General features: G+C 42.2%; 1 protein-coding gene across 1 annotated transcript in view; it reads left to right on the forward strand.

Moving 5' to 3' along the window:
- LOC115796508 (phospholipid phosphatase-related protein type 4-like) overlaps positions 1–24,133 on the forward strand; it is a 62,730-nt gene extending 38,597 nt beyond the window's left edge. The window contains exons 5-11 of the mRNA XM_030752936.1: positions 86–143; positions 2,188–2,361; positions 9,067–9,202; positions 10,611–10,839; positions 15,796–16,411; positions 18,693–18,849; positions 23,202–24,133. Of these exons, the coding sequence (XP_030608796.1) occupies positions 86–143; positions 2,188–2,361; positions 9,067–9,202; positions 10,611–10,839; positions 15,796–16,411; positions 18,693–18,849; positions 23,202–24,133 (2,302 nt within the window). The remainder of the gene's footprint in view (positions 1–85; positions 144–2,187; positions 2,362–9,066; positions 9,203–10,610; positions 10,840–15,795; positions 16,412–18,692; positions 18,850–23,201) is intronic.
- The last annotated feature ends 827 nt before the right edge of the window (positions 24,134–24,960 follow it).

The raw sequence follows: 24,960 nt of genomic DNA on the forward strand, positions 1-24,960 counted from the left end.
AATATTCAGCATTGTCCTCAGCTGTCTGAACATGATAATTAGCATAAAGTACACTGCGTTCCTTTCTTTCTCTCTGGCTTTATAGGAAATCTTTCCCCTCCCAGCATGCTACTCTGGCTGCCTTTGCTGCTGTCTACATCTCGGTAAGTGGTTACCACATTTACACATATGTCAAATGAGACATGAATCTGACTATGGCCCTGTTCACACCTGGCATTAACATGCTTCTTGGGTTATCCAGATGCACAAAAAACGTCACTTCACACCTACACTGTGTGAGAACACAACAGCAGTGAAGCTAATCCCTTTATTTTTGCTATAGACTGAAAACTGTTGCTGGGTGAGTTTGACATAAAAAAAAAAATCAATCTGAGACAAAAGATCAACATCTCAGTTTTTTTTTCAATTTATTTAAATCTGGATCTGATGCACAGTTCAGAGGAGAGCACCTTTTGTCTGAACTGTGCATCAGATCCACCCATTTTTCTTGTGAGCAAAAGTATTGGAACAGATAAACTTAAAGTGAATACATCTTAATATTAGTTGCAAATCATTTGCTTGCAATAATTGCATCAAGCCTGTGACCCACTGACATCACTAAATGTTTGGATTCTTCTTTTGTGATGCTTTTTCAGGCTTTCTCTGCAGCCTCTTTCATTTGTTTGTTTTTGGGGGGTTACTCCCTTCAGTGTCCTCTTCAGCAGGTAAAATGCTCTTTAGGGTTTAAGTCTGGAGATTCACCAGGCCAGTCTAAAACCTTCCACTTCCTGCCTCTGATGAATTCAGTGTGTTTCGGGTCATCTTGCTGCATGATGAAGGATCTCCCAGTCAGTTTGGTTGCATCTTTCTTTAAATTAACAAAATATTTCTGCAGTCTTCTGAGTTCATTGTACTGCTGTCATCATGCGTGACATCATCAATGAAGATTAATGAGCCCGTCCCAGAAGAAGCCATGCAAGCCCAAACCATGACATCACCTCACTGTGTTTCAGCGATGCGCTCGTATGTTTGGGATCGTGAGCAGGTCCTTTCTCCAAACTTCAGCCTTTCCGTCACCTTGGTAACAGTTCATCTTTGTCTCATCAGGCCATAAAACTTGTCTGAGGCTTGTCTCAAATCCCAGCCTGGCCTTCCTGTTCTTCTGGCTAATTAGTGGTTTGCATCTCTGTCTTCAAGTCTTCTGTGAAGAGCAGATTATGAAACCTTCGCTCCTTCACCCTCTGGAGGTTGCTGCTGATGTCACTAACAGCTGTTTTAGGGTCTTACAATGTTTCTGTCATCAGCTGCTGTTGTTTCCTTTGGCTGTTCCACATCTGTTACTTAGAACAACAGTGACGACTTTCTTCTTCAGGACGTTCCAAACGGTTGTTATTGGCTATGGCCAATGTTTGTGTAATGGCTCTGATTGAGTTTCCATCTTCTCTCAGCTTCATTTGTTTTTCACCCACAGACAGCTCTCTGGTTTCCATGTTGGTTCCTCCTCTAACTATAAATGCACAGTCTGCACAGGCAAAACCCAGATCTGAACCTGAGTGCAGACATTCAGCTCTATTTAATATTTCAGTAATCAGTGTAACAGGACACACCTGGGCAACAAAACACACCTGTCAGTCACATGTTCCAAAACTTTGGCTCACATGAAAAATGGGTGGGTTCAGACCAGAGGTGCTAAGCTGTGTATCAGATCCAGATGTAAATACCTGGAAATAAAATCTGAGATGTTGATCTTTTGTCTCAGATTCATCTTTTAATGTCCAAGCCAAATGTTTTCGGTCTGCAGCAAAAATAAAAGGGTTGGTCTCACTGTTACAATACTTTTGGAGGAGCATGTAGTATAAGTTACTCTATAGATATCTTATTATATACATAATCATATCTGATTTTCCTGCTCTCTATGCAAATAAACATAGCCAATTATATTATGTCTGTTTATGAAGGCAACATCTTTCTAGAAGGAAGTCTTGCACCTCAGCAATGGCCAGCCCCTAGTGGCCTCTTCTGGAACTGCTGACAGTTTGCGGCATTAACTTCATTTATCAGCCCCAGCAGTTGTGACTTGTTGCATTCACACATGTACATAGTTTTTTATATGTGTTATGTCAGGTTTGAACAAGGTCTGTTTTGTATAAAATATTCAAAAATTGGAAAATAAACAGTGATTTGTTCACATGAAATTGTGTATTTCAGATGTACCTCAACACGGTGCTGACCGACTCAGCCAAACTACTGAAGCCTCTCTTGGTGTTCTCTTTCGTCATGCTGGCCATCCTGGCTGGGTTAACCAGAATCATCCAGTTTAGAAACCACCCTGTTGATGTATACTGTGGATGGTTACTGGGAGCTGCCATTGCTGTTTATCTGGTAAAAGTTATAGCTGCATACATCGCCAATAAATGTGAAAAGAACCTTTGAAAGGGTAAATTGCACAAACTATAGTAGTCTCATACCAGCTTCAGAGGACATTAAGAAAATAAAACCACTAATTAACGTAACTACAAAAATAAAATATTTGTTGTGAATTTGACAGTGATTTGGCTGATGGCAATGCAGAGCCAAAGTTACCTGCAGTTAAAGCGATAAAAACCATATACTTTTACAGCACAGTTTGATTAGATACCAGGCAAACAGATTTTTTTCTCCTTAGATTTTCAGTTTTATGGTTGATAAAGACAATTTAGAGGTAATCTAGCTGCTTTACGACATGTGACTCAATACAGCTTCCAAGGCTGAAAGTAAACCTTTCCGTTCAACTCTAGTGCAGAAACTGTTGGATATTTGCGCCCACACACTTATCACCCTACAGCCCACAAACACTTGGATAGACATGTTCACACACAGAGACATAATGCCTAGCTGAAGCAGTTACACACACACTAACACAGCACTCTTCAGCTGCCTACACTTTTGTGCAGGAAGAATCTCTTAGGTTGTGCTGCAGAACAACTCCTCTCCATCAGGTGATGCAGAATCCCCAGTTAAAGTAAATATATTTCACTGGTGGAGGTTAGTTTTTTTATGGGAATAGCATCTCTGATGAACTTTTTTATTCTTGTTGTGTGGTTCTCCACTTTGTAGACTTGCTTATTAAACACATCAAGGACTCTGCAGTGCAGACTCCACTGGGATGTTTTGGTGGTTTTTATATCAGCAGAAATTAATTAATTGAGGCTGACTGGCAGCCTCCACTTGTTTGGTTGTTGCACTTGGTCAGTTTGGCAGGAAAGCTGTGGGTTGGTTGACAGCACAAAACAAAAATAATTCCTTTGCCAGCAAACATTTTTTTTATTCCAGGTGTACTGCTCTAGCAGAATGTTTTCAACATGTAAAGCTGCCGTGTCATAATGTTGGCTGGGGCTCTTTTCTGGCTGTGATGAGGTAGGGGTAGTAGGGTATGTGGTGTACTGAGAAAAGGAACTGGCAGTGATTTTAAAGCAGATTAGTATTCTACTCTAGATTTGTAGATATGTTGCCATCTACATTACATTTAGAGTCCAGCCAGAATCTCAGTTTTGAAATAGAAATTCCTCCACAAATGGTGACATGGTTGCTGTAGGACACCAATTTAAATGCAAAATGACATACATGCTTGGCAACCTTGCTTTTATAAAGCATATAACCAGAACACAACTGACTGGTAATCAGTTGAGTTGAGTCCCCTATTGCAAAGAGACAGACTGAGATTGATTGCAACATGTAGGCAGTCTCTGTGCAGTTATATTAGATGAGTTCTGTGCAAACCTTTGCCAATCTGTCTGAGAGTGATTGCAGTCAAAGTTGGACTGTGACTGTTTGGAGACAGCTTGCCTCCCACCAGGTGAGGCCATTCGTCGATTGCTCTCATTTTTCCCAGATCCGCCTTCATCTGCCCACTCTTTCCAAGTGGACAAAGACAAATCTGTTCAGCCGTCACAAAGCACAGCATTAACTAAGGCCAGAAACACAGCAGGAGCATTAGTTAATCCAAAGGGCAAGGGGATACTCAAAGTGTCCAAGTGGTGAATTGGAGGCAGTTTTCCACTCATTCTCTTCCCTAATCCTGACCAGGTGATAAGCACTGCACAGATCCAGTTTGGAAAAGATGTTTGTTCCTGTAAAGGTTTGAAGGCAAACTTGATTAGTAGCAAAGGGTACTTTTTAACTGATATTGTTTAAGCCCCTCTAATCAGTACATGGACAAGGAAGTCTTCGCCTTTATTCTCAGGAAAGAAAAATCCAGCTTCTACAAGGGAAGATAACAGGTGAATGATTTGTGTAGCAAGAGTTTCAGATATGTATTTTTCCATGGCCTCCCTTTTGGGACATGACAGATTGTGAAGATAACTAGTAGGAAGAGTGGCACCAGAAAGAAGATCTACACCACAGTTGCATGGCTGGTGTGGAGGGAGAGAGCGTGGTCTTTGTGGAAAAGTTAAGCTAAATCATGGTATATGTATATACTGTAGACTCTTGGGATCTAGGTGGTAGAGCTTATTACAGAGTGACAGAATGAACTCTAACCTTCCTCCAGTTTTAGTTTGATGGGTGACTCAAGCTATGACTACCATTCAATGCAGAGGCTTACAGATATTTTGATGATAAGATAAGATAAGATAGTGTTTATTCGTCACATGCACAGTTATACACAGTACAATGCACAGTGAAATGTATTTTGTACCTGCAACCATATATACACAAACATATAAATAAGAAGAATAAAAATAAAGATAAGTAATTCACACTATACACTATACACACTTTTTAAATTATAATATTTACATTGTGCAATAATGGTCCAGTCAGGGCTCAGAGTTGAGCAGACGGATGGCTTGTGGGTAAAAACTCTTCTTCAACCTTTCAGTCTTAGTCCTCAGGCAGCGGTAACGCCGGCCTGATGGGAGCAGGGAGAAGAGAGAGTGTCCGGGGTGGCTGGGCTGTTTTAGGATCTTCATGGCCCTCAGCCTGCACTGCTTGGTGTAAATGTCCTGCAGGTTGGGGAGGGTGGTTCTGATGGTCTGTTCAGCTGAACGAACCACCCTTTTTAGGGCCATGAAGTCCTGCTTGGTGCAGTTTCCCATCCAGGTGGTGATGCTCCCACGCATGATGCTCTCGATGGTGCAGGTGTAAAAGTTCCTGAGCACCTTGAGTGGGAGCTTGAAGTCTCTCAGCCACCTGAGGAGGTAGAGTGATGTTTATGTGATGAGTCCAGGACAGGTCCTGTGAGATGGTCACTCCCAGGTATTTGAAAGTGTCCACTCTTTCCACCTCAGCACCACTGATGACAAGTGGATGGCAGTCCCTCTGCTGCTTCCTGCTGAAGTCCACGATCAGTTCCTTCGTTTTGCTGACGTTGAGCAGGAGGTGGTTCTCCTGGCACCAGTTCTCCAGGCGGGAGACCTCTCTCCTGTAGGCTGTCTCTTCATTGTGGGAGATTAGTCCCACAACAGCAGTGTCGTCAGCAAACTTGATGATGACGTTGGACTCTGACGTGGCCTCGCAGTCATGGGTGTACAGTGAGTACAGCAGAGGGCTGAGCACACAGCCTTGGGGGGATCCAGTGTTGAGGGTGAGGGAGGATGAGGTGAGGTGACCCACTCGTACCACCTGTGGTCTGCTGGTCTGGAAGCTGTGAACCCACCTGCACAGGGATGGGCCCAGGCCTAGGTCCAGCAGCTTAGAGACCAGCCTGGAGGGAACTATGGTGTTGAATGCTGAGCTGTAATCTACAAACAGCACTCTCACATAGTTCCCCTTACCGGTGTCTATGTGTGAAAGGGTCTTGTGGAGGAGGAAGGATATGGCGTCATCTGTGGATCTGTCTGGCCGGTATGCAAACTGTAGTGGGTCGAGGGTGGTGGGCAGTGAGGAGGTGATGAATGTCTTGATGAGTCTCTCAAAACACTTCATCACCACAGAGGTGAGCGCTATGGGCCTGAAGTCATTGGGGCTGCTGGGGTGTGGTTTCTTTGGGACAGGGACTATGATGGACTTTTTAAAGCAGGTGGGAATCACACACAGTTTCAGTGAGAGGTTGAATATCAGTGTAAACACAGGTGCCAGCTGGTCAGCGCAGGTCTTAAGGAGACGTCCACTAATACCGTCTGGTCCAGCCGCAGAGTGACCAAGTTAGCATCCAAAAAGCTTTATTCTGCACCAAAATCAACCAAAGTCTGCATTTCCAAAGTTTCTCACAAAACAAAAAAAAATGAGTTTACCAAGGAGCATGAGTCTGGGTAGGGGGATTAACTTAAATAGCACCCACCAGCACCCCTGATGAAACTGGTGGGTGGACACTTTTGGGCATAAAGGATACTGAGCAACAAAATAGCTAGACTTTCCATAATACAAGCGCTCACCAGCTTGTTTTTGCCGCGGCTCTTCTTCGGTAAGTTTAGCTCTTTCCACTTAAATAGGCTCTGGTGAAGGACTGCTGCAGCAGCTCTGCCCTGACCAGGAAGTGGAAGATGTAGGCCCCAATCATACTGGGAACCCGAGTGGAGCTCAGCTCTTTCCCACAGGTGGTTATTAATTTCATAGATAAGTGGACTAAGGATGAATATGGATCAGTGTCATCTCTAGAAACAAGTTTATTTTTCATCTTATCGTTCAACCTGTGAACACAGCTCTTAGAGCTTTATCCTCTTCCCACCCAGTCTCTGCTGCCACTATGCAGAAATCCTCTGAATAGGGGCTACACTACATTGTTGGAGTGGGAGCTGGAGGAAAAGATGAGCGTATTAAGTGATTAATTATTGTCTGCATCATACCTCTTAAGATGTTGAAGCCGCTCCTGAGTTGCTTGGCTCTGTTCAGATAATGCATGTAGCTTTCCCAGTAAGATGTCAGCGCACTCTGAACTGGGTTGACATCCCCTGAGTCCATCTTGTGGCCGGATTGTTCTGTCACAGTTTGTACAAAGGACTCAAAGACAGGATGTACTGGAAAAGGTTCAGTGACTAATGAACTTTTTCAGGTTTAGAATGATGACGTATTTGTTGTTATTCAGAAATATTCTGAAACAGTTATTCAACCAACAAGTTTCAAGTCTCTGTTTCTTTGCAGGGTTTCTAATTACCACCAGATAATTTTACGGGTAACACTGTTGTGTTCTCACAGGCTGCTGGTTCAGGTGAGTAGTTATTGTCTGTACAGGGAAAGTTACAGATAAGCCTTCTTTGCCTTTCTTGGGCGTGAGTGCGGGTAAGTATTCACAAAATCCACAGGTTTGAGCCCAGGTAACTATTTCTTAGTGGACCAGAGCGGATCAGGCAGCTTTCTCCAGAACATAGGCACACAGGCACACCAGGACAAGATCTGAAATGAAGGTGGATAGCTCAAGGAAGGTAGGAGGCAAACAAACAGAGCAGCAAAACTAGGGGGCCTGAATTACACTATCACAATTGTATAGTCTAACAATCCAGGAACTGGAGAGGAGAACTGGGATTGTATTCTACTAGTAATTGTAGATGAGAATAAGGTGTGCCAGTAGAATCTGGGGCAGCTATGCCTACCTCTGGGAGGAGGTGAGAATGAACTCACACAACAGAGAGAGAGAGAGAACGTGGTTGGCACATTGGGGACCATGACAGAATACTAACAGCCAGTCAAGTATACTTTGCAACTTATATTTCAATTTTTCTTCCATTGGAAACAACTTGACTGATTTACTATTAGACAGTTTCCGTGTATATTGTTTCCTATGGACGGGTTGGTCAGGTTGCTGTTGCGGCTGTCCTCTGTCATTCAGCTGTCTCCGGTCTCTCATCCCATGATTAGAGAGACACAAACTCTATCATGGCCTGCAACCATCAACGGCCATCCTTGTTCTGCTCTAGAGAGTAGCTGCAAGCTGGAGAGCCACTCCTACCAGAACCTGAAGCAGGTGTAGAACTGGTTCATGTGCCACTACACAGAGTCCACTAAGGAGGCAGAAGAGAACAGGGGTGGAGGAACTCACTGGAGAGGAAGCTGCTTATTTATTTGCTGTTATATATTTATTGTTACAAAATATTTATGTTCTCTATCTATTTAAGAAAAGACAAGTGCACTTCCTTTTGCATGCACACATGTTTCCGTCTGCCTTCCTAGAGTAATTCTATGGGAAACCCTGGTTACAGCTGCACTCCAAATCATGCTTGTGTAGGTGGACACCACTAAGCCAAAGTACATGGAGAGATGTGTCATTTTACAGTATACAGTTATCCAAAAGCACCTACGTTTTGGTGGCCATGGCATTAAATGTGGAGCAGATGTTCTGCTGTTTGGTTATGTAACAGAGTAATTAACAGAGATAATTAGGAATAATGCTGCAGTAGCAGTACATCCGAGCAGTGTCACATGTATCAACAGCTGTCTGCACTGCTTCCCTACTGAGTTCGCTTTATGGCAAACACTATATAGCAGCTGATGGAGTGAGTGAATGAAGCCATAGTCTTCTTTAGATACATTAAAAAGTATTTACTTTCCACCACTGGTAATTACAGATTTGCTCTTCAGTGTACATTTAAACAATAAAAAAGAGAAAGAAAGTTTGCTGTTGTAGGATGTGTGAGGGTTGTTCAGAGGTCAATTTTAACCTCCATTTTTCTCTCTAGAACAAGTGGGGGTTAAATATAATCTGCATTTGTTCATCTAATTTTAGTTATTCACTATAGTTCTTAGTAATGAAGAGACTTCAAATAAGTGTGATGAGTTTAGTACTCAGAACAAACGCGCTTAAATGAGTCATTAGATGCTCGTTTCTGAAGCTGGTTTGTGACTAATGACCTTCAGGGATTGCCTAGTGTGATCATTTGATTCTGCCATATTATTATGCACCCTTGAGAAGTAATTCCACAAATGCTACTAAAGGATCTTAAACACAACCACACTCTTGAGAAAAACAAAAATAATACTAGAAATGCACCAATGCAAAAATATGGGCTGATACCAAAGGTTTTTTTTGTTGTTGTTGTTTTTGAGATTGCTATTTCTTTCAACGTTGCTATTTCAAAAATACAAACTGTAAATGTTGTTGGTACAATATTCAAAGTACAAAAGCATCTGTGTTAGCTACATGCTTCTCATCATTGTGAGTGTGTTTGGATGTAGGGTGTGTACGCCGTGGGGAATTTCCAGCCTAGTGAAGATTGCTCCAGAAGTAGACAACCTGCCCCGATATTGCGAGAGCCGCCCCTTTCCTCCTTGCCCAATGTCAGCCAGTCAGCAATTAGCAACAGTCATCAAGGTAAAACTCTGCCTGCGAGGTGTCACTTTAAATTACAGATTACATCATCGTGACATGTCAACTACAACTACACAACTACTAACATCTGTTTTCAGAAAGAGTGCTCTGAACCACCGTTTTTGATCAGAGGATCTTGTGGTTCCGTTTTTACTCAGTACGTAATCCTGGCCCTTAACTCAGTGCAAATATTCAATCATAAATGACAGAAAACCTGACAGTATTACTTTCAAGAATCTGGAACTTGAATATCTTTGGCATTTTTGCTTGATGAGATTAATATTCTTTGCTTTCATTACTGATTATAGGTGAAAGGGTTCCATATCTCAAGTGAGCATTAAACTACTTCACTTTGATGAAATCTTAAATATCAGGTTTTATTCAAGTGGGTAACACGATGCTTTAATATATGTTCATGAAGACGACGGACCTGTCCAAGATCCATTAAAAACCCCAGGTTCTTTAATCCAACTGCTGCTGCTGTCAAGTGATATTCTGAAGACCGCTAAAGACCACTAAAGTTAGTGGAATGCCTCGGATAAAAACATGCATCTTGTAATTCATGTGTTGAGGTATGAACCTGAAGTGTTATCATGTATACAATAAATACAATAAAGATTGGCTCATTTACAGTGGTGTGCAAATGTTTGGGCACCCCTGATAATTTTCATGATTTTCCTTTGTAAATCATTGGTTGCTCCGAATCAGTTTAAATATATCATATAGCAGAGGAACACAGTGATATTTGAGAAGTGAAATGAAGTTTATAGGATTTACAGAAAGTGTGTAATAATTATTTAAACAAAATTAGGCAGGTGCATAAGTGATTGCCTCTGAGCTCAACCTCGTGGCCTGCCTGAACAAGCTCATTATTTGACCACCTTTGAACCATAAACTGTATGTAAAATATTGATGTAACCACTGTGATGTCACCCATTGGTTAGTTAGGTGGCATTTTTATTGCCACCATCTTAGCTTTTTGAAACCAGATTTCATCATCTGACTGAATCTGTGGGACACTGCACACTCATTGGCTCGTGACCTGTTATGAACCAATAAGCATACCCTGGTTTATCCTCTTTTCTGGCTCTATTTGGAATTCTAAATTACAAACTGAACCTTATGTTGTATTCAGTGTGACCTGAACGTCTCAAGTGAGACCATAAACTCATCAGGAAAATGTTCACTGAGGTCACAAAACAATGGAGCCAATGTTTGTTTTACCATAAATAGGAAGTGTTTTTTCAACCAGAGGAGTCGCCTCCTGCTGGCCACTAGAAAGAATGAAGGTTTGAGGCACTTCTGTGGCTTCACTTTTCAGACTCAGAAACTACAGATGAAGCTGTATTTTACAGTGTATGATTTCAACCTGACATTAACTGTTCGCCTTGCCTTTGTTGTCTTCTGACAGGCCACCACACACTGGCTCCCACCCAACCAGAGCCTATTATTACAAGAACCTCTTCCCACACGTTGGTCCCAGAACAAACAGGACCCATGCTGACGCGTAGTGCCTCCTGTCGAGAGCCTTCTATGACCAACTTGAAGCGAGCCAGCGCTGAAGTGGAGGTGATAACTCCATCCAGTCCACTAGGCAACCGTGACAACATGATGACCTTCAGCAGCAGCACACTGCCAAGGTAGCTGTTTTTAATGAGTCCATACCCACAGTTGCACTTTAGGACAGAAAATAGATTTTCTTTCTTTTTTTTTATCAGTTTAACAGATAACACCATTATTTTAACCTGTTTTACCTTTTCTTGCTTTTTTTTTTTCTAGCAACTAAACCTATGGGTAAAGCTGTCCATGCACTGTCCACCTCTGCTCTAGAGATTCTGGAACGTAATGAGTTACTGAAAATGTTGTACATCTGGTCAACCAGAGCAAGCTCTCTACAGGTTCTCAAAAGCGTGGTCTTTGAATCTTTTTAAACCTTAGAACAATGGTAACCAAAGCAGTCAAATCCTATATGAAATCAATAAACCAATGCCAGTGGTGCTTAGTATTTCAGGTGCTACTACATCCTGAGCTGCTGTTGCATCACAAAGTGGTAATGCTGGACACAACAACAATGCTGTGGGCTCAAGCAGGTTTTAGGTTTATATGTTCTGCACCATGATAAATTGGCACCATTCCTAAAAGTCAAACAGTGACATCCATATAGTTTTCGAGGTGACGTAAACGGTCAAAAACACGTGACAGGGATAAAACAGCATACATTAATACATTACCACAATTGATGTTGTTAATTTCAAGAATTTTATTTAAAGATTTAAAAGGGCCTCATAAACTTACATTTGAGTTAAGAAAATATGCAACAACCCTGTAAAGTTTTGAACTCTCTAGTTTTAGCTGGAGTCTAACTAGAAATTACAGCAAGTAATGTAACCATTATCAAATTGGGAAACCTAGTTTAGTTTTCTCAGTTTGATGTGGAGGAAGTGTTGATGGACATTTTGACCTAAGAGGATACATGAGTTTTAAATCTTCCCTCCTTATACGACAGCGTGCCAGGTAGAGTTCAATAATACTTGTGTTTGGGTCAATTTGAAGTACTTTAATGCTTCCTCCTCAGTGCAAACACAAATCTCACACATAAACACACTGGTTCTTGTGCAGGGTGATTGGGTTAAGTTCCTGCAGCAAAATGGCTGATCCTGTTTTCTTTTGGGTACACTCCAAAGCAAACGTTTACATGGTTCATACAACAACAATAATAATAATATGGTTTTCAGAAAGTTGTGTGCAGCTCCTCATTTTTCAGGATATCCACAGAAAAGGTGCAAGGCTTGTATGAGCAGTAAAAGCTCAGTAGCCACATTAGTAAACCAGAGCGATCCTTCAAGTTGTGATATCTGATCTGATCTGGGTGATTAAAGCAGCCCATGCAGACAGATTTGTTTAGCTATAATAGTGGTTTGGGCAATAGGATTATTGTTCTTGAACATATTAACTTTGTGGAAATTTTCTGCATGTAATACACTGCGTGTTTAATGCTGCTTTACAGTTCAGAGATAGAGGCCTGCATATTTTATAAGCCTCTTGATTAGTTATCTGAGAAGTCATTTTTGTTTCCCAGGAAACAGACTTTGTAATAACTGCATGGAAACACTGGGATGTCAATTCTGTGTATTCAGCCTTTTATATCAGTTAATTAATAGCTACGCTTGCTTGCAGTTCATTGTTCATTCGATATCCTGTTGACAACTACCCTTCAGTTTACACACTGAAACTAGAGGTGTGTTTTAAGAGATATGTCCAGTTTGTAGAGGTGTGCAGCCCAAATAAACAAGGGATTTATCAAGTGGTTCATCCGGGTAACAATGGATCTAGAAACAGGTGTATAATGTACAATGGAAATTTTCAGCTTCAGAAAACCCACCTGAAAATTTAATCCAAAGTTAAAGCTTGCATTGCATTTTCAGTATCCTGCTTCATCACTCTTAGCCTTTAACTGGATGCAGTTTTGGCTGTGGCCATTATCAGGTTAGCTGTAATGGATCTGCACCTCTGCAAGGACACCCTTGGACATTAGAGTAACAGAGCTGCAGTAGTAGAGATGCCCATTGGCATGCACTGAGCATATGAACAGAGCCTGCAGGAGTAGTTCAGCAAGTTCTTGGTGTGCTTTGTGAAAGTTTTGTAAGAGGACAAACTTTTATGTCTTATAATGTGTGGAAGAGTGAATCACTAACTGTTGACAGTCAACCTCTTTATTAAGCAGTCTTATCTCACATAGTTACTGAGTCAGCCATTACTGGCTACACAGTGAGACACAGGGGTTCGTGCTGGTCTCTGAGCAGTTTGTCTCATCACAGCGGCCCATTCTCTCTGCTCAAAGCATGGAGAAAATATACTAATCAAAAAAATAGTGTCAATCGTAAACTTAATTGTTTATCATTTATTATCTGATTGTGTAAATGCAGGTAGTTGGAATACTATTGGGAATTTGGAAATGTATTTGTATATAATTTCCTTAATTTCCACAATTGTCCTTTAGCTGTTCTGTTACCATGGAAAATCTACACTGAGAGAAGAGGTGACAGGATTGTCTGATGTGAGGAAGAAGCACAACGGTTTGTGTGGGTGGAACTGAGACAACAACTCATTTGAAAACTACTTGGAAAGGACCACTTTAAAGCAGAGATGATACAAAAGGCTCTTTGATGGAGCGGTGTGGCGGTACATCTGATTTTCTTCAGATGTACAAACAAGTATTTGAGTAACTTACTAATAGATGACTTGCCCAAAGTAAAAAACAAAAACAAAACAGGGTCCAAATGTAGCTGTTAGTGAGAATTAAAGATCCCACAGGTACATTATGTGTTTGATGTATGCGCTCTGAGAAAATGTGCTTTCAGTTATTTCTATTCAGTAGAAATAACTGAATATCCAATGTGTTCTTTTCTATATAATGGAATTTTCTTTTTTTTTTAAGTGGCTTGCAGCACTCTTGACTTTGGGAACCACTGCTCTGTAGGGTTTAAGTCTGGAGATGGACTAGGCCAGTCTAAAACCTTCCACTTCCTGCCTCGGATGAATTTCATGTGTTTCGGGTCATTATCTCACTGCATGATGAATCAGTTTGGTTGCATATTTCTCTAAATTGACAGACAAAATATTTCTGCAGACTTGTGAGTTCATTGTACTGCTGCCATCATGTGTGACATCATCAGTGAAGATTAATGAGTCCGTCCCAGAAGAAGCCATGTAAGCCCAAACCATGGCATCACCGCCACTGTGTTTCAGCGATGAGCTCGTATGTTTGGGATCCTTTCTCCAAACTTTAGCCTTTCTGTCATTTTGGTAACAGTTCATCTTTGTCTCATCAGTCCATGAAACATGTCTGAGGCTTGTCTCAAATCCCAGCCTGGCCTTCCTGTTCTTCTGGCTAATTAGTGGTTTGCATCTGGAGTTGTTTTAGGGTCTTACAATGTTTCTGTCATCAGCTGCTGTTGTTTTCCTTGATCTACCTTTTTTCAACATTTCTTAGAACACCAGTGACGACTTTCTTCTTCAGGACGTTCCAAACGGTTGTTATTGGCTAAGGCCAGTGTTTGTGTAATGGCTCTGATTGATTTTCCATCTTCTCTCAGCTTCACAGTTGCTTGTTTTTCACCCACAGACAGCTCTCTGGTTTTCATGTTGGTTCCTCCTCTAACTATAAATGCACAGTCTGCACAGGCAAAACCCAAATCTGAACCTGAGTGCAGACATTCAGCGCTATTTAATGTTTGAATAAGCAATGTAACAGGACACACCTGGGCAACAAAACACACCTGTCACTCACAGACCAAAGGTGCTGTCTTCTGAACTGTGTATCAGATCCAGATGTAAATACCTGGAAATAAAAGCTGAGATGGTGATCTTTTTTTTTTATGTCAAACTTGTGTTTTCAGTCTAAAGCAAAAGTAAAGGGATGGCCTCATTGTTACAATATTTTTGGAGGGGGGTGTATTTAGCCTCTATAGCTAGGACTGGCTCCACACCCCTGTTAATAATTTGGTCCAATCTAGTGTAAAAGGAAATATGAAAACATAGTAATCCACTGCCAGTTCGTTTGTTTATTGGGTTCATATTGCTCTTAAAGTTTACATTTTTTCTGACTTACCATCTCAATTAGTTGAACTGCCGCTTTGGTTTTGCTTGGCAGAAAAATCTATTTCCTAAGCTAATTGAATTTGAAGTGCTTTAGCTAATTTCCTGTTTTTGAATTCATCAAAACCTTATAGCCTCCTCATAGTACCATATCACCCCAACAGAGCACTTCACTCTCAGACTGCTGGCTTACTTGTGGTTCCTGGGATACTTAAGAGTAGAATGGGAGGCAGAGCCTTCAGCTTTCAGGCCCCTCTTCTGTGGAACCAGCTTCCAGCTTGGATTCAGGAGACAGACACCCTCTCTGTTTTTAAGATTAGGCTTAAAACTTTCCTTTATGATCAAGCTTACAGTTAGGGCTGGATCAGGTGACCCTGAACCCTCCCTTAGTTTTGCTGCTGTAGGCCTAGACTGCTGGGGGAGGGGGGGGGGGGGGGGCTGTTCTTCACTCACCTCTTTCTACACACTGCTCTGCATTTAATCATTAGTTATTATTAATTTTGAAGCACCTCGAGTTGCTATATAAATAAAATTAGATGGAATACACTGTCCTGCTGGGGGAGACTGGGGGGGGGGCATGTCTGCCACAAATGTAACCCCAACGCACACACAGAGCATATGGTATTTCCAGACCACTGCACGATTCTTTTTTAACACAGCATTTGTACTGCACTGCTTCTACAATACTGCCTGACCAGGTTGTTTGCTGTCACAGCTTCCCTGCTGTCAGCTTCACTCTGCTTCTGCTGCCCCTCCATCTTAGTGTGCTGCTGTGAAACAGGAGACACCATTAGACAATGGCTGACAATGGCTGACAGCTGTCAGCCAGCCTCCCCTGGCATCCCACGCACCTGAGCCAAAAACCACACCCTGCCACCACAGTAACACTGACATGAATTCCAGTACAGAAGTTCACTACTGAGCAAATAAGAGCATGAGCTCATTCCTGTTGGTCTTTTTCTTCTTCTATGCCAAAGTTTCTTTATCTTTTTCTCTAGATCCCACGGAGGTTCCTCACTGGAGGAAGGTCGTGTTCCACGGCGTCACGCCTCCATTCATGCCTCGATGGACTCAACCCGGTCCAAACAGCTGCTCAGCCAATGGAAGAATAAGAATGACAACAGGAAGCTCTCTCTGCAGGTTATGGATGGTATAAGGCCAACCTCATCTTCATCTCCTCAGAGGAACATGGAGCTGCGTTGCTCCTCTGAACCGTCTGCCATGGGTCTGGAGGCTGAACTCCGTGGTGGAACCCATTTGCCTATAGCCACAGGCCAGGAAGCTGAGCTGCGTGCTGGGGCCCACATCCCAGCTCAGTACATGAAACTAGCAGTTAGCTCTGTTCCTATGGCTAATCATAATCATCTGTCCCATAATGGCAGCACTGGAATGACAGGTGGGGCCAGAGTGTCTATCCAATCCCGACCTGGATCCTCTCAGCTAGTTCATATACCTGAGGAGGAAAATCCCACCTGTAAGGATCAGGAGAGTGAATCAGAGGACAGCATTATGGACGGGGGTGGGTCAGTGAGGGAAAAATGGCTGAGAGTGACTGAGAAGACCACCATCCCCTGTAGGCCTCTCAGTGCTGGAGGACAACCTCGTCTTATGCAGGTTTGTAACTGCTTCGATTTGCTTACTTAAATGCCAGTCGTGTATCTGAACCTAGACACTAACTCATAGCAGCGCATTAATGTAGGAGATGCTTTTATTCAGAGCTTGCGATTGTGATTTGAGGTGTACTCGGAAGCCAATAAAGTGAAGGGTGAAGGGCACCAGATAGACAGCAGCAGTATAAACTACCTGCAGAGGTCTGTTGGTAGACTCAGTAGAGCTGCACTAGTCCAGGCAGAAGATGACAAGCATGTGAATAACCACCAGAGGTGTTTCCCTAGTGAAGATGGATATCTTCCTGAACATAAGACTCCATGGTATCACACCAAGCTCCCTTGATGGACAAGTTTGAATAACAGTATTATTGACTGACAGCTCCCAAAGCCTTCCTTTCCTTTGGAATACAAGTTTTTCCAGGCTGAGCTTCAGTTGGTATCTTGATGGCTGCTCTTAGATGTTTGCCAGGCAGGATATAGTGTGTGCCTCCACCTGTGGCCAGTTGGGGGTAACGAGAACTGTGACAGAAGAAAGTGGGTGTATTACAGCATACAATCTTCTGCAGACAATATAAAGTGTTTCCCTTGACCAAGGAACCCCTATTCCTGCATGATTAAACACCTGTTCATTTTATTTCAACTAACCAGAGTGATCTGTTTGGTACAGAACAAAATTGAGCCTTTTTTAATCTCATACCCTAACTAGTGAGGAAAGAAAGTCACCTACCTACCTAAAGGGGGAATTATGTTTTTCTCTGTACTGTAAGTTCTTCACATATCACTGAGCGAAAAAAAATCATCTTCAGTCCTAAGAATACCAGCAAACACTGTAAATTCCAAATTCCTCTATGGCAGAAATTGTCAGTAATCACTGCAGTGGATGGTGCTCAATGTGTGAAAACTCAATGCAAATCAGTCAGCAAATTAATTTTTTGCATAGCACATTAAAAGTTGTAATTCATCATAACATTTTTACATAAGGCAAATCTATCAAAGCTACAACTTCTGAGTATATAATTATACTCATCCTGTTCTATTTATACCACCGAATATCTTAAAGGGACGTCAGTAACTTTTAGAAAAAGCTGTAACCTTAGGAGCTGAGGTGGCCCCATATGATTCACATTTGGCTTGCAGCATTTTAATGTACATATGACAGCGCCCCCTAGCTGTAGGGACTAAAGTTCAGCTCAGCTGCCAGGCAGACTTTTAAAAAGCTGCCAGAAATTTAAACTCCACATCAGTTCTCAGGTTTTCTTTACCACCAACCGTTTCCTGTGAACTGCTATTAGTGCTAAATTGATTTGCTGTAAATTGATTTGGTGATATATAAATAAAACTTAATTCCATTCAATTTAATCATTTATGAAAGGATTTTTTTTTTTTTTTTTTTGTTTTTATTCTTGCTTTCATGCTTTGTGTATTATAAACCCCGAGTAGAAATGTACTGTTACATTGTAGCATTGCACACTCTTCTTCTGTCACTGTTTATTAAAATCAGACTTGAAGAATTAATGCCACCAGATATTTATGCTGATAAACTACCTCCAAATATGCACGTAACAGTATTGTATGGAATCAGGCAATAATATACATTTATTTTTGTCATTTATTTCAGAAGCTGATTAGATGAACATTTGTGCTGCATTTTAAGAAGTCATTACAGAAAAAAAGATACAAAGAATTTCATCAAAAACACTAGTGGTCATAATTTGAAGTTGCCAAACTTTCAAACTTGGAATTAATGATTTAAAAAAAAAAAAATCAATAAAGAAACCAGTTCTTTAGGGAAAAAATTTAGTTCCTGGATTTCCAATAAGCTTTAAATCTCAAATTTTCCTCAGTCACAGATTTGGCACCTTGAGTTGGTTATAAACGTATCTGATTTTAAAGCACAAAGGACAGATCATCAGAAAGGCACTCTTTGTGTTAATGCTGGGAATTGAGGTATTAGATGTTGAGTGATTATTGGTTCCCCCTACACTGACAAGAGTGGTGCAAGAAAACAAAAAGCTTAAGTATCTCAAGATGTCACCTAGATCCTTCATCTGTTTGAATCACGACGTTGGAAAAGCTCATTAAACAAAGCAGGGCTCTGTTACAGTCCTTGTGTATTATATCATTTGTAATTCGGCCTGTATGTTTGTGAAGATCTGAAGTTACAACCTTTTGAGAAACTGACAGTAGTACTCCTTGGACAAAAAGAAAAGTAGCTGATAATCACTTAGGTTTCCAGCAGCAAAATTTAGAACAGTTCACATTATACTGTCTCTCTTATTTTCCAGGTAATAGCCTTATCCAAACAACAGGGTTTGCTTCACTCTCCTCGGTCAGAGGACGGTGGCAGCACTGTCAGCTGCACTGGATCCATTCGGTACCGAGCCCTGACAGACCAGGACCCATCACCACCCGCCTCCACCACTGGAGCAATGGGAGGAGGAGGTCTGTACTCTTAATGGGGCAGAATCAGTCTAGCACAGGGGTGGGCAATTCCAGGCCTCGAGGGCCGGTGTCCTGCAGGTTTTAGATGTGTCCCTGATCAACACACATGAATCAAATGGCTGAATTACCTCCTCAGTATGCAGTCAAGTTCTCCAGAGTCCTGCTAATGACTTCTATATTTGACTCAGGTGTGTTGAAGCAGAGACACATCTAAAACCAGCAGGACAGGGGCTCTCGAGGCCTGGAGTTGCCCACCCCTGGTCTAGCTGTTTATAAATTAAATAAACTTAGCACAAATAGTGAGGAAATTTGTCGATTATTTCTTAGTTGTAACAATGCATCTTATCAATAAACTTATACTGTTGGAAAGTCTGTTTGTTTCCTCTTAAATGGAGTCACATTTGTAAGGAAAATGCATTTGTGGGTTGAGCAGCAGAGTTGAGTATGTGGGTTGTGCCCATGAAAAATGTTCTCTCTTTCTCTTTTCTCCCAATGCCAAACAGCTTATTCTGCTCTTGACTCTTGTTTTGAGCCTCTGGTACCTCAGATGCTGACAATCAGGCGTGTCATGACTGAAGGTAATCTCAATGTGGTGTGATGTTGAGATGAGATTCTGCAGCCAGTGGCAGTCCCACATCTCTACAGTCTGGGACCAAACTCTGTCCTCAAAGATGACAGCACTTACCCCCACAGAGCGGGATTTATAAGAGACTACCTCCAGAATTTGGGAGTGGAGAGGACGGGATGGCCTGCCTGCAGTCCTGACCTCAACCCCACTGAACACTTGTAGGATCAGCTGTTTGTGCCATAGTGACCGACACAACCACACTGGCTGATTGTGACAGATGCTGGTTGAAGAATGGGATGCTGTCCCACAGCAGTGTGTGACCAAGCTGGTGACCAGCATGAGGAGGAGGTACCAGGTGGTTGTGGCTGTGTGTGGTTCTTCCACATGCTGGTGAGGCCTCTTTTTGTCACACGGATAAATGGTTGTGTTTGGATAAATATGTCGTGTTTCTTCAGACATCAATCATCCAATCCAGTAAATGACGCCAAACAAGAGTCAATAGCAGAATAAGTTTTTTGGCATTAGCAGAGAAGATTTTTCGTGGGTGCAACACATACTCAACTCTGCTGTTCAACACACAAATGCATTTTCCTTACAAATGTGGCACCATTTAAGAGGAAATAAACAGGCTTTCCAACAGTATAAGATTTGTTGCCAGGAAGCATTTTTGCAGCAAAAAAAAAATAACCAACCTAACACAAATGTCTTTACTATTTGATAAGTTTAGAATGGCTGGTAATTCATTTAAAGCCTGCTCTTAGTTGAAAACAATACAAGACAACAAATTAAACTGTAAAGCTGAGATTCTTTTCAATTTTGAAATGTAAATTCATTTTGATTTTTATCCCAAAAACAGGTTTAAAAAGGTGACGAAGGGTCATATTTCCCATTGTGTTTCAGCACCTCTTCTTTTAACATATGTTTGAGTCCTGAGGAGACAGTAGAAGTTTCTTGCTCTAGTTATGATGTTTTGTTTTTTTGTGTGTCAGACCCAAGGAACATTTCTTTGGAGCCACACTGTTGTACACGCAGAACGTGGTTTTTCTCACATAACCAAAACCTTCCCTGAAAAAGTCATTGTATGGATGGCTACATACAGTGGGTACGGAAAGTATTCATACCCCTTTAAATTTTTCACTCTTTGTTTCATTGCAGCCATTTGCTAAAATTAAAAAAGTTCATTTTATTTCTCATTAATGTACACTCAGCACCCCGTCTTGACAAAAAAAAACAGAAATGTAGAAATTTTTTACAAATTTATTTTAAAAAAACTGAAATATCACATGGTCATAAGTATTCAGACTAGGGGTGTGCAATATATATTGCCTACGATAATATCGTAATTGCCGTGTTAACGATGTGCGAGTTGACATTATTGAGTATGCTAATTAGGAAAAAAAAAATCAAACGCCTCAGCTCCACGCGTTCACTACTTCATGCTTTAGTATAGGCTGCTGCGCGTGCACATTGAGAGTGCCCGTACTGTGCGCTAGCATAGCTGCCTAAACAACACACCTAAAGCTGAAAATGAGTGAACACACTGCGCCAGGGGAAGAAACTAAGACATCGCAGCCTCGCAGCCTCCTCCACCTTAATTCCTAGGCGAGGAGGTGGTTTGCTGTTTGCAGACTTTGTAAGAAAGCGGATAGCTCGACAGCTAACGTGTTCCATCATCAGCGAGTATGAGGAATATGAAAAGTTTTGGGAAACCGCCGTCCAAGACAAACCACGACTAGCGGAACAAAGAGGAAAATAATGAAAAGATTGACGTTAATAGCCTTTAAGTTAAAGTAGGTATGTTACAATCACTGCGTCATAGCCTATCAACGTTCTCAGAGCTCACCTGTTTGGAGCCTCGGATAATAGCTGAAGCGGTCTTGTGAAAAAAGCGGGTTTCTGATCAGGTGAGGGTGTTTAGTTTCTGTGAATTTATTTTGCTATAATGTAGGTGGAATCCCCCTGGACAGCCTCTTTTTTAAATTTTTTTTTAACTTCTATTTTTTTTAAATAGAAGTTTTTCTATTTATGTTTGTCATGCCCAGGATACTTGAACTCACATGCTGTCCATTTCTTCTGATCCTCCTTGAGATGGTTCTTCTCCTTCAATGGAATCTAGCTGTGTTTTATTAAACTGATTGGACTTGATTAGGAAAGGCACACACCTGTCTATATAAGACCTCACAGCTCACAGTGCATGTCAGAGCAAATGAGAATCATGAGGTTGAAGGAACTGCCCAAGAAGCTCAGAGTCACAGATCTGGTGTGGCGAGGCACAGATCTGGCCAAGGTTACAAAAGAATTTCTGTAGCACTCAAGGTTCCTGAGAGTACAGTGGCCTCCATAATCCTTAAATGGAAGAAGTTTGGGACGACCAAAACTCTTCCTAGAACTGGCCGTCCAGCCAAACTGAGCAATCAGAAGAGCCTTGGTGAGAGAGAAGAAGAACCCAAAGATCACTGTGGCTGAGCTCCAGAAATGCAGCAGGGAGATGGGAGAAAGTTCCACAAAGTCAGCTATCACTGCAGCCCTCTACCAGTCGGGGCTTTATGGCAGAGTGGCCTCTCCTCAGTGCAAGACATATGAAAGCCCGCATAGAGTTTGCCAAAAAACACATGAAGGACTCCCAGACTATGAGAAATAAGATTCTCTGGTCTGATGAGACAAAGACTGAACTTTTTGGCATTAATTCTAAGCGGTATGTGTGGAGAAAACCAGGCACTGCTCATCACCTGCCCAATACAATCCCAACAGTGAAACATGGTGGTGGCAGCATTGTGCTATGGGGGTGTTTTTCAGCTGCAGGAACAGAACGACTGGTTGCAATTGAAGGAAAGATGAATGCGGCCAAGTACAGCGATATCCTGGAAGAAAACCTCTTCCAGAGTGCTCAGGACCTTTCAACAAGACAATGACCCTAAGCACACAGCTAAAATAACAAAGGAGTGGCTTCACAACAACTCTGTGACCCTTCTTGACTGGCCCAGCCAGAGCCCTGACCTAAACCCAATTGAGCATCTCTGGAGAGACCTGAAAATGGCTGTCCACCAATGTTCACCATCCAACCTGACGGAACTGGTGAGGATCTGCAAGGAAGAATGGCAGAGGATCCCCAAATCCAGGTGTGGAAAACTTGTTGCATCATTCCCAAGAAGACTCATGGCTGTACCAGCTCAAAAAGGTGCTTCTACTCAATACTGAGCAAAGGGTCTGAATACTTATGACCATGTGATAATATGGGAGTCCCTGTTAGTACTCTCATTGCAGCATTTTGGATCAGCTGAAGGCTTTTCAGGGAGCTTTTAGGACAGCCTGATAATAAATGGATGGATGTTGAGAGGTTAAAAAGAAAAGAAACACAAGGTAATATTTAAACACACATGATTTAAAAGTACAATAAAACAGAAAATAAACTAAAACTTAATTCAGCCCTGTGACAAGGCGGTGACCTGGTGTACCCTGCCTCTGACCCTAATTTTGTAATAACATGACTACACCAAGATTTCTCATTTGGTTTGTGAACTGCACTGTTACTAACTGGAGCTGGTCCTAAAATTCATTTATAGCTCTCAAAAATGTTATTTTCTTATTTATCTGTTTAACAAAAGGAAGCTTTGATGCATCCAGTCACTAAACAGTGCATCCCCATAATCACCTGTTTATATTGTATCGCTATGTTGTCTGCTTAATTATGGTAACATGTTTGGTTGTTGATATGTTTGGGGAGCTTGTAGATGGCTCAATACACTTAAAGACAAGTTAACTGAGTATTTACTCTCTCTTCTAGGAGGAGGTTTGGAAAGAACTGGCAGTATAGTGCGTGTTGAAGCCCACCCAGAATCCAGATCCAATAAACCAGTGGTGAAACCTCCGAGCACTGACGGCAGTGGCTCCTGGAGATGGAAACCACCGGAACAACGAGCATCCCTCCGGCAGTCGGCTTTCAACCTCAATGACCTGAACAGACACACAGACAGCTGTGATTCACTGAAGGATGGTGGGTCAGTGGATGGGAGAAGGAGTGTCACAGGGACAGAAACAGAGAGTGATGGGGGTGGGGACGGAGGGGGGGGTGGAATGGGAGGAGGAGGTGTATACACCAGCCATCCACATGTTGTGCACCCATTACATCCCTTACATCCGAATAATCCTAACAATTACCAGCACTCCAGTTTTAATCCTAACAATTCCAATAATCCCAGTTTTAACAATGTTCACCCTAATTTCAACCCTGCTTCTAACAACTCCAACATGATGTTCACACCCACTGCCACCTATGCTCCTCCCTTCCACCCCCACCCTCAAGCAGTCACTACTATCAGGGTTACCCCAGTGGAGGGGACAGCCGCCAGCAGTGATGGTGGCTCAGACTGCCAGTCGGTGGCTTCATCCAGCCGTGAGTCCACCTTGAGGAGGAAGAGCAGCGGCAACATGGTCCACATCCAGGACCGAGGGCCTACCCCTGAACTCCACAACAACCACCGCCTCTATGACGACAGCAACCGCCTCGACAACGAGAGCAGCAACCGCTTTCATGAAAACCTTCGAAGCTTTCAAGAAAACCCCATCCAGCCCATCCACCCCAACCATCCCAACCACCCCAACAGGCAGTTGCAGGGGGTGTTTGGGCGTCCAAGCCCCACCCCTCCCCCTACCTTGCCCCGTCCAATCCTGACTCACACTCCACCACCTACTTTGGGGTTGGCCTATAAAGAATAACGTGCTCGATGTTAAGGTTATTCACCTATACCCATAGTTACAAAAACAAAAAAAATCACATTTGACCAGTGCGATATTGCGGTGGACATGTTGAAGGAGTCAACATACACATCTCCAGATTGGGTCTAAAAAGAAGGAACAGAGTTAAGTCCACATACCACACAGGGTCAGCCAATGGGAGACAGCAAAAAACATGTTAGTGTCACTCATAGTTTCTCAAATGGCCAGTTAGGCTACAATAGATGGCCACTTTTTGTCCCAGTTGGTTTTGTATCCAGCTGAACATTGGCTGGTTCACAAGCCATAGAGAGGTTGAGTTATCCCTGCTCCTAATTTCCAACTAGGCAACATATAAGGAGTGAGTCAGAGTCAGCATTTTTCCTCGCTTTATTACATATTTACATATTTTTATCATGCACCAATGTACAAGCCAGATTTTTGTAAATCTAACAAATTGAGTGCACTTGCTTCATAGGCACAAAGACAAGGGGTTTAAATAAACTGCTGAGCCTTTGACTTGCTTGCTAGGAGAGACTCTGATCTGTCTCTTATCACCCTGCCACTGAGGACAGATTCAGCCCAATGCTCTCACTGCAAAGGTCAGCTGTGACTGGGGTGACATTTCTACACATTCATGTTGTTGTCACACACAGGTAACATCGATATATGAACTTTACAGTATAACCACATGCCCTTAGATGGAAATTTATATTCAAAGCCTATAACTGTGATTGTGCTTGTACATATGAGTGTGGGTGGCCACAAGGGAAATTAAACCCGCGGTCTTAATTGTGTCTGGGCTACAAGGAGTCCCTTCTGGGCAATAA

Source organism: Archocentrus centrarchus, chromosome 17, assembly GCF_007364275.1.
Source record: "Archocentrus centrarchus isolate MPI-CPG fArcCen1 chromosome 17, fArcCen1, whole genome shotgun sequence".
Classification (NCBI taxonomy): Eukaryota; Metazoa; Chordata; class Actinopteri; order Cichliformes; family Cichlidae; genus Archocentrus; species Archocentrus centrarchus.